At 47.4% G+C, this 10,699-nt stretch overlaps 1 protein-coding gene across 1 annotated transcript; it reads right to left on the reverse strand.

Annotated features, from left to right (window-relative positions):
- Window positions 1-478: 478 nt before the first annotated feature.
- Window positions 479-8,733, reverse strand: LOC136652122 (sulfotransferase 1C2-like). Its single transcript, XM_066629001.1, has 7 exons — window positions 8,571-8,733; window positions 7,780-7,908; window positions 7,582-7,679; window positions 6,512-6,638; window positions 4,998-5,092; window positions 3,013-3,193; window positions 479-591 (listed from the first exon to the last, which is right to left on the reverse strand). Exons 1-7 carry the CDS (start codon window positions 8,731-8,733, stop codon window positions 479-481), a joined length of 906 nt encoding a protein of 301 aa, XP_066485098.1.
- Between the last annotated feature and the right edge of the window lie 1,966 nt (window positions 8,734-10,699).

Below are 10,699 nucleotides of genomic sequence, written 5' to 3' on the forward strand. Positions count from 1 at the left end.
TGGGCCTTTGTGCTGGCCCAGCTGACTCTTGAGTAGGCGTTTGTACAAACTCTTTAAACCACACAGGAAATGACAAGCATGCTGGGATTGCTCCTAGCATGTTCCACAATTCCTGCTCATTTAAAGAGCCTGTGTAGTGGAAGGAACAACGTGGAGAGTGCACTGGGTTTTTGGGGGGACGGTGGGTGTAGCAGTGGTCAGCACAACTGGGTCAGCACAACTGGGTACTTCAACCAGCTCTGAAAATGGGAATAATCATAAGCAAACCCACTCTTTTGTTTGCAGTGAAATTTATTGGCAAAGGAAAAAAGCTTTAAATGATAAATTAAGTGTTGAGAGGCTACCCCCCCCCCCACACACACACTTGTTCAGTTTGATGGGGGTTGACTGTGAATTTGTGGTCTTATTGTATTGAACACTGCCATCAATAAAGCCATCAACATTTCAGGGAAAGTCCAGGTGGGGGTGCAGAGGGGAGCTATAACTGCATCCGGAAGGTCAGGCTGCTGTCCCTCATTTCCTGGGCATAGATGTCATCTATCTGTTCACTTTGAGCCACTGTGAAGTGCTCCTTCCAGTCTCCAACGATGCCTGAAGGTGAAGAGAACAATTCAGGACAACCAGTAAAAGAGCTCCTGGACTCAGTAGAAGAGTCATGTGGCACCTTAAGGTTTAACAAATACTTGCCCAACCTCCTAATCCACAGATTCGGGATCTGCAGATTTAATTGACTGCAGGTTTTGAACCTGCAGTGGAAGGCTGGACCTGAGCTCCAGGTGCGTTCAGGAGCCTTTCTGCATGCAGCCTTGTTGGGCCTCAGAAAGCCATCCTGAGGTGTTTAAAGGGCAGTTCCAATTTTTGCGACAACCAGAAGCACTGTCGTAGCTGGGGGGGGGCAGAACACATGGCTCCAAAGGGGAGGGGAGGAGCCGCTTGCACGCTGCGGTGAGACTCCCTGCAAAACCTGTGCACCGCCCCCCTCTAGCTATGTCTGTGACCAGAAGTGTCAGAAACACCTCTGTGGAGCTTTCCAAAGTCTGTAGCGGCCCTATGCAGCCTCTGTGAGCCTCAGATAGGCTCTTGAATGTGACTGGAGAACACCTCCAGTCGGGTCTGGGAGCTCAGGTCCAGCCTTGCACTGCAGGTTCGAAACCCACAATGAATTAAATCTGCAAGTCTCAAATTCATGGGTAGGCTGGACCAGTATTTGTTAAACCGTAAGGTGCCACATAATTCTTTTACTGAGTCCGGGAGCTTCCACCATAGGATGCAGCATGTGCCTTTTGGATGCAGCCAGATTGATGCTGGTGAAGGGGGATAGGATTGGGCTTAACAGCTAATCCAACAAATTCCTGATATATCTGGATTATGACTTCCAGAATGTGGAAGAAGGAGTGACAGGCTAAGACCATCCTGCGCATGAGCCAAACCAATAGAGAATTAGTCAATGAGTTTAAAATGCTGTTGTAGGAACTCCGAGGGAAAGGGACTATGAAATGCTAGAATTTTCAACCTTAAGGGAAGCTAAGGGTATGTATAGTTGTAATGGAAGATTATTAGCTCCTCAGGTGGATGATGTGGTGTTGATAGCGATTCCATGTTTTGACAGCTGTTTGACAGCTCTGGGAAGGGCAGGGCTGGCTCCACGGCTGTAATCAATATAGGCCAATGGAGACTCTGATGGACACCAGAGCTTCATTTGGACTTAACAAGGGGCTAACAAGGTAGCTCACAGCTAAGCTCCATTTTGGATAATGGAACATTCAAGGATAAAAGGCAGCTTCAGAAGGAACCCAGAGTGCCAGGCCTCTGGCACTGAGACCTATGGGACACCCTGTGGGATGGACATACCAGGAGAAGGGGACTACCAGGACTCTGACAGTGGACTGCTATGGGAAGGATTGGACTGCAGAAGACTGGACTGTGCTTTGGAGACTGGATTGGACTTGAACTAGAGGCTTTGGACCTTTACCCACTAAGAAGTGGAGTTTGGGGAGGGAAAGCCTCTGGACAAGAGGAATTGCAGGGAGAGTGTTCGTAGCAATAAACTTGGTTAATTGTTATAGATAAGGAGTTCTGTGTTCATTCTTTTGTACACCACAGTTGTTGTTTCTAGAGATAAGGATGTGTTAATTAGCCATAAAAGCAGTCATTAGAAGGGAGTTGGAATACTTGGACGGAACAAATTGGCATAGTCGCCAGGATTGCAAGACAATAGTGAAACCTGTCCCTTAGATTTTAGGACGACTGATTTTAATAAGGTCTGAGAAAAGTTTGGTACCTTTCCATGGGTAGATGCAATAAGGGCCCAAGATGGATGGGAGTTCCTAAAGAACTCTACTACAACAGGCACAATCAAAAATAATTCTGATAAGAAAGGAAAAGGTGTTGCTCCTCACCCAATCTCCTTCCTGTTCACTCTCTGCAAGCAGGAAGAGGATGGAGCTCTAATTCAAACAGCTCCATCAGTGGCGAGCCAGAGGGAACCACTGATAGAGCTGTTTGAATTAGAGCAGGGGTGCTCAAACTTTCAACTTTAGGGATGCTGGACCTTTAACAAGTGTATAGAAGAGAGAATTTCAGCAGGTGCAGCTTGTCATCTGTGGGATGACAAGTTGCACCTGCTGCAATTCTCTCTTCTATACACTTGTTAAAGGTCCAGCATCCCTAAAGTTGAAAGTTTGAGCACCCCTGAATTAGAGCTCCATCCTCTTCCTGCTTGCAGAGAGTGAACAGGAAGGGGATTGGGTCAGGACACCTTAGCAGGTGTGCTAAGGCACCCCAGGTCAGTTCACTGCTCCCCCACAACTTTTCACTTACCTTTCGGTGCCATAGGCTGGCCAGCCTTGCTTATGGTTTATAATGCTCCTTACACACCATGGCAGAACTTTATGCCAGGACTCCAAATAGGATCATTCCCACATAGGCTTTGATTGCATTGTTGCTTTCGACAGTTCCATAATTCCCCTGTCCTATCAGAATTCGGGCTGGACCCCAGTGACTGTTTCTCACCTCTTCTCATGAAGGGAGACACAGTGTGGTTCAAGATGAAAGAGGGCAGGGTGCTGTAATTAACCATGGGGTTTGCTTGCATGCTCTCAAATGACGTATGCTGCACAATCTGGTTCAGAACTGGTTCTGGGAGATCTTGACCCAGGAATTGGGCTACCTTCTGAATTTCCTGAGCAGGGTTCTAGAGAGAGAGAGAGAGAGAGAGAGAGATCCAATTCTGGTTCTTTATGCCTGAGAGGTTGTTATAAAGGTGCTTGTTGAGTTCTCATACTTGATAGGGGCACTGCTGTCAGAGACTGTCCACACTGGAATAATTGCTTGGAATATTCTGAGCAGCATAATTCCTTCATAGAGGAAACCATGCTGGCACCCTGTTGTGTGGGATGTGCTGGTCCCACGAATGGTGCTCCTGATCCTCCCTGCTGATGTTGGATGCTACCACTAGATACCACCGTTGGATGTACCCACTGCCACCTGTACTGAAAGTTCAGGAGTTGACCTAGCTGGCTAGGCCCACTGATGGGCATAGGCTCTCAAGCTGGCTCTTGCCTGGCTGAAAGTACTACTTTGGAGGGGTGTGTGTATCACTTCTGTGATGATTGAACTCCCCTTGTTCCTTCTCTCCCCTTTCATCTGTTTCCTTAAGGAAACCTCAGAGAAAAGTTCAACAGGGAAGAGGCTTCCCTGAGTCACTTTGAAATCAGTGCCATTGCAAAAAGACTGCAGAACAGTCTTGTTTGTTGTTTTGTGGATTTGCTGTCATCTTCATCTGGGTCTAGCCAGGATGATAGCCCTAGCCAGCCTTCTGCTGAGATTGGCACACACCAACCAATTGGGCATCACAGTCCATCAGATCAAGTCAGAGGGCAGGTAGGGACGTCTTGTCTGTTGCAAACTATCCAATCAAACAGAGCAGTGACATCATCAACCCTTGGTTTCTTAAGCACAAGGATGCTTGGGTGTGCTCCAGTTTTGCTCTTTCAGAGTGAAGGCTTCACCCGCCTCCTGCAGATCAGAGAAGGCCGATGACCTCTTCAAGCTGAACTTGGAGTGGGTACGGTTAGGGAACCATGAGACTGAGACTTGTTACAACACAATCCTAGGCATGTCTACTCATAAGTAAATCGCTCGGTTCAATGAGACTTACCCCCAAGAAAGCATGTCTAGGATTGCAGACTTAGAGAATTATTTTGCTTGTACAGTCGTGCTTGGCATCCATGGAGGTTCCATTCCCAGAACCCCCGTGCATGCTGAAACCCACAGATAATCAAATCCACTGGTCAGACACCCTCTTGCCCCCTGAAGCTGGCTCCAGTCACATTCGGAAGGCCTTCTGAGAGTAGGGGAAGCTGAGCGCAGCCTCCTGGAACCTCAGAAGGCCTTCTGGGGGCAGAAAATCCTCACTTCCAGTTTTCAGCCAAAAACTGGAAGTGACAATATATAGCCTCCAGAAGGCCATCTGTGGGTCAGGGAGACTGCACTTGACTTCCCCAGCTCTCAGAAGGCCCTCTGAATGCAACCAGTGTGCAACTCTGGTTGCGTTCAGAGGGGACAGGTCCAGCCGAAACTGTGGGTTCCAAATCCATGAATAATCAGTCTGGACCTGTATGTTTGCCTACTTCTATTTTAACCAATATCTACACCTGAACATTCCAACACCCATGCCATTTCCCAAGCCTGGTTTGTTTATTCTTCCTGATATTATCCAAATGCCCCCATTTTTTAAAAAAAAACTCTCTTTACATTTTAACTCTTTACCCGCCTAAAGCTGTTGATGTCAATGAGAACCTTACTTCTATCCTCCCAGAGCTGGGTTACACACTACAGCGTAGATTGGAGGGCATTAGCCACATAATTGAGAGGGAGGCTTTCAAGGACAGCCTCTCTTTGCCTGACTCTGCCTTTGTGACGGCAGTGGAATCTACCAATTTTGGCCCTGGAATAGGGGCAGATCTGGTGGGAAGCACAAGCATCTAGTTGCTCACTTCTTTTATGTCTTCATAGAAGAGGTACAGAATCGGGCACCAGTCCTTGGCCTCCCACCAACCGCAAACATGGTCAAACCATGAGCCATAGGCAACTGCAAAGAAAAGAGCGTAAACAATGGCACCCTGATTCACCTGCCTCACCCCACTCATGTTAAGTATCGCCTGACCCTTTTTAATGGTGGAAAGAAAATAACAACTTGCAGTTACACATAAATGTCCCCTCCTGAGTTGCGTAGCAAAGGTCACAGGGATGTTGTGTTTCTGGGCAGCACTCCATGGGGGGCGGCAATGCCACTCCCACCGCAGCCACCGGGATCCTGCCTGCCTGACTTGTAGCCAATCACTGCCCCATGGACCTTCCGAATGCAACTGGAGCTGTGCTCTGGTCACATCCACAGGGTGTTCTGAGGCCTCCATGGAGGCTACGTGCAGCTTCCCCTGAGCCTCAGTAGACCTTCTAAGAACCTAAAAATCGCACTTCTGGTTTTTTTGGAAGCAACGTTCTAAGGCCTTCAGGAGGCTTCAGAACACCCTGTGGATGAACTAGAGCACAGCTCCAGTTGCATTCCCCAGAAAACCAGAAGTGACATTTTAAGGTCTTCCAAGGCGGCAAGGCCCAGGGAGGCCGCATGTGGCTTCCCTGGTTCTCACAACACCCTCTGGACATGTTTGGAGAGTCAGGGTGCCTTGGGCCAGCCTACAGCCCATGCTGCAATCTGGAGGTGGTTTTAAGGATTGGGGGAAAGGCTTATGCCAGGCTCAAAGTCAAAGTGCAGAAATCCTTTGTTTTAAGCATGCAAGTATAAAGTGTAAATGGTCAAATAAAGTATCAAAGTAAACTAAAGCAAAACAAGAGTTATGAGGGCTTCATGGAGTGGTGCAAGGGCATGCAGAAGGTCAAGAGTTGAGTGTTGAGCTACTTTAGTGAGATTATATTGGGTGTGCTTGGTGACAACACGTGGGTTGTCAATCAATGATGGATGCTACTGGGCTGTTGCCAGGAGTTCTCAGGCAGCACGCAGCTGGCCATAATTAGGCAGGAGTAAGGGAGAGATGTATCTTCTCCATTAGGGGTAGAGAGTGGCACCGCAGGTGCAGCATAATTGGTAGCCCGGACAGGCCCAGGGGTGGGGAGGGTGGGCCTGGTCTTAGCATCCAATATCAGCAGCACCTGGGGGTCTTGAGCCTCTGCCCAAGTTCTTGTTACAGCTACAAAGTGGAGGACAGGTGCTGGGCCAGGCCTTGGCAGTCACAGAGGGGCACAGGTCAGAAGGTGGCCCAGATCAGGGGACATCCCTGGAAGGTGTGCCCCAGGGCAGGATTCCTTCCAGCTAAGCTGCCGCCCCTCCTCACAGGATTTTCTTAACTCTCAGTGAGAACCAGTAAGCTCCAATCACCTTTTCATTAGCAAGAAAGTGAGGGAAGGGGACATGGCCCTCTCCCTTTGAATATGCAGGAGTTGTCCAGAAGTGTCTCCTCTCCCCCATTTTTCAACGTTAGTGTCCACTCACCTTTCCCTGCAATGAAATTCTGTAGAAACTGATCCCAGGGTCCAGATTCTGGAATCATTTGGTTCATGCGGTGAAAGTGAAAATAGGAGACTGCATTGTCTTTGATGTTCCTGGCCACATAAATGATCTGTGAAAATGCAACAGAACAATGGGAATGGAGACGCCGAAGTTCCACACCCAAGGCCATCCTATCCGTGAGACTGGCTGAGGTGGCTGCTTCAGGCTGCGGATTGCCAGGGATGCCCATGTGCATTTCTGCCACCCTCCTCATGCTCTCTGGATTCCATAAAGAAGAGGTGATATTTATGTACTGCTCAGGTGTCAATGGGTCTTGGGCCATTCCTGCCCACACCTTTCATTCTGCACCAATGTTCATGGTTCGCCTTTACCCCTTTTCTCTACAGTGTTTAATTCCTCATGGAAAAATTGCTGGGACTTTAAGCATATCTGGAAGCCAGGAGCTGTTTGTTTTTTGCCTACCCCAGACTGGCGAGTAGGTTTCATGCATTAAAAATTGGTCACTTGTGTTTAATATAGTGACCCAAGTTAAACCCAAGTGCAGTCTGGTGTGTTCGTTGGGAGGTGCAAAGGTAAATAGAATACCAGATGCAGGGGAGCGGCAGCGAGATGCAAGTATCTTGTGGTCTTGTGTGCTCCCTGGGGCATCTGGTGGGCTGCTGTGAGATACAGGAAGCTGGACTAGATGGGCCCTGGGCCTGATCCAGCAGGGCTCTTCTTAAGTTCTTAAGCTCTGGCCTAAGTAGCCCAGGATTCTAAAGGGCCAAATCCTATCCAGTTTTCCAGTGCCGGTGCAGCCATGCCAATGGGGCATGTGCTACATCCTGTGGTTGGGAAGGCAGTAACAGAGGCCTCCTCAAGGTATGGGAACATTTGTTCCCTTACCTCAGGGCTGCATTGCAGCTGCACCAGTGCTGGAAAGTTGGATAGGATTGGGCCCTAAGTCACAAGAGTGATGAGTCTTCAGTCATGACTCGTGAGGGAAAAGTAGTCCAGGAATTTAAACAGGTTCTGGGACGCAGCTCAGGTTATACCACCACCTTTGTTCTGACCTTGCAATTCTTTTCCCAGAAGGAGGGTGGAAGAAGCTGGATTGGGAAGTGGGATTTGAGTGTGCGTGGAGAGGGCATGGCGTCTGCTTCAGCTATACCTGAAACACCAGGGGGTGACATTCAACCTTGTGCCAAAAACCCATTCACTCCACACTCACCCCCCTGAAACCAACCTTTATTGTTTCTACTATCACTTACCTGAGGGGATGGGTTTCGGAGGGAAGATGTCTATGTAGGGAATCCGTTTGTAGATGGGGGCCGAAGCACATTTCTCTGGGTCTCCCCTGTGCCGAATCATTTCCACAATTTCCTGAATCCAGGTGGTTCCTGGTAGGTTTAGTGAACAAGAAATGAAAGACACATCGACAGCCCAATCCTAACCTGCACTGGCACAGCCAGGCTGCATGGCCTAAGTTGTATACAGGTTAGGAGGTAGCTAGAGGTCTCCTTGGGGTATGGGGATACGTTTCCCTTCACCCCAAGTAACGCCCCAGCCAGCCCTAGGGGACTTCTTGGATTTGCACCAGCTAGTTAGCTGGCACAAATCTGGGAAGCCCCATGCAGGCTGCCAGGCAGGGTAAGTGGGTAAGATTACGGTGGAGGAGGCCTCTACCAAACCCATCCTTCCTGGGCCCAATCTGCCCCTTGTTCTGTCCTCCTCTGCCCTGAAATGCCCCCTCCCTGCCTCTCCATCACCCTCCTCATGCCCATGCGCCAGTTGGCACAACCTTACTTGTGCCAGCCAGTGCTGTTCCTGGATGCAGTGCCAGCAGGCCACCACAGGCTGTTGGGCTGGTGCTGACGACTCATGAGTAGTTGCAAACATGCTTTATGGCACCTTTGCAGCACTCTGAGCCAATGCAGGGATGGCTGGGCTGGCTCTAGAGGGGTTAGGGTTCGGCTGGTGGCCCTCAATCCTCACCACTCAAGTCACCACACCCCACTGCTGTCTTCCCACAGGTATCCTCATATCCTCTGCCCTGATTTACCTGCTTTGGGATAAGTGCAGATGAGAAGGTCATCAGGTCGGGCTTGAAAAGCCTGCATGGACGCCCAGTTCTCTGCAGTTGACCTGAGCAAAGGGACTCCCTTAACCTCCAGCAATGTTGTGCGCTTCAGGTTCAAAGCTTTCAGCACAGATTCAAGATGCATCACCTGGCAGTGCAGTAAAATGGATATGCTGATATCATTGTGTCCCCCCCTCCCCAAAACCGCAAGTGCCCTTGAGTCACATCCTCTTGGCCCTGGAATAAAACTAACAGCACAGTATTTCCCCCTGAAGATCGTTTGAGATCTGACAGCCACTGACTCCACCCTGTTATTAACAGATTGATGTCCCAGTTCTATCCAGGCCTTACACTGGCAGATCTTACAATCTGCTAGAATAAGGCCTGGGCCACTGACATGGCAGCTGCTCCTTCATTCTGCAGGCCACTGCCACCAGCGCAAAGTCCCAGGGGCCAGAGGACACAACATGCACTTATAGTCCAAAATGGTGGAGGTGTCACTGGGGTTTGCATCACCTGGTATGAGAGCACATTGTTTCTCCCCCATGATGGACCTCCTCCCATATCAGACCATACAGAATAAATTACAATATCATATGCACAGTTCAAATGCAGTGGCATCACTAGGGTTGATGCAATCCCCATTAAGTTTGTTTATTTATTTTAATAATAACAATACAGGTCACCCAACAAATCAGTAATAAATAAAAAACCAGTGGCCAACGATGACACTCACACAACTGAATAAGAGTTCTAGTATTAGCTCTGATACATGGAAATGAGAGCCAACTCATACTAACACCTTATTGGTTTCCTGTTATGTCATAACAACACCTCATTGGCTCTCAGAACAATCAGTCTCATTGCTCAGTTTTGAGTTAAAGAAATCTGCATTTTGTTACATAAGGTAGTTATGTTTTCTTTTTCTGGTTAATTGCCCATAACCTTTGATAGAATACAGATAATTCAAAAATAATTCAACATGGTTTGTTTCATTACACTTTGCATGAAATTACCTTTTTTTTAAAATTAATTTTTAAAGTATTTTCCAAAATAAAAACAACAAATATAAACAAACAAACTCAATACACAACACACAAAAACACATCGTTGGAGGGTGCAGGCAATCATATACCAATATATCTAAACAATCAAAACATATCTTCTAATCTTGTTCCTCTTCTAGTTTAACCTCTTAATATCATTTATCTGTTATATCATATCCTGTATAATATATCATGTATACAATATATTCATCTAAATGCCCTATCTTATACATCTACAAATTCATTTTCAACCAAGCATAAAATGGTCTCCATTGCTCTATCTGTGTTGGTTTACGCTGTTGATCCAAAATCTCTGTAAGCCTATCCATTTCCGCCACATTCATTATTTTCTCTATTAATTCATTAATAGAAGACAATCCATCAATCAGTCTGTCAATCAGATGCTTATAAAGGCTTCACTCCGATCCCTCCCTTCACCACTGTAAAGTGATGTTCTTTCTTTCATCTTGCTGGGGGGGAGGGGGAGGGAGGAGTCACTGGCTCAGAGGGAAGCCTGGAGAGAGACTGATTGAAGGATTATCAACTGGCTGCCCTCTCTCGAATTAATGAGGCTATTGTTAAACAACTGTTTTCTTTTAATTTAAAGGACCCTTCTCCAAAGATCAGCACATTCCTTTCCATTTGCAGCGGCCATTCGTGTTGAGTCAAATCCGTGTATAAAAAATCTGTGTATAACAAGGTTGGACCTGCATATACTATGATGGTTGTATTTATGAATAATGCCATTCCAAAAGTATTTTTACCATTCAAATATAGTTTTGAATACCATTCAAAAAAATTTTTCCGAAAAGTTTCCAAAATTTTGGCCACTAGTGGTGTCACCCCCTTCCTCCCCCTGAGGGTGTCAACCTGGAGCTGTCTGAACCCCCTGCGTCCCCCTAGTGATGCCACTGTGCAAGTGCTCCTAAGCAGAAACGCATTGTGGTGAGCTTAATGGATAAGATCAGTGTGCATGACTTGCTTAGTTCTGGAAAATCAGTACCATCTGTAGGGAGACAATTCAGTGTAAATGAATGAACCATCCCTTCGATCCACCAAAAGGAA

The sequence above is a fragment of the Tiliqua scincoides genome, chromosome 5, assembly GCF_035046505.1.
Source record: "Tiliqua scincoides isolate rTilSci1 chromosome 5, rTilSci1.hap2, whole genome shotgun sequence".
Taxonomy (NCBI): Eukaryota; Metazoa; Chordata; class Lepidosauria; order Squamata; family Scincidae; genus Tiliqua; species Tiliqua scincoides.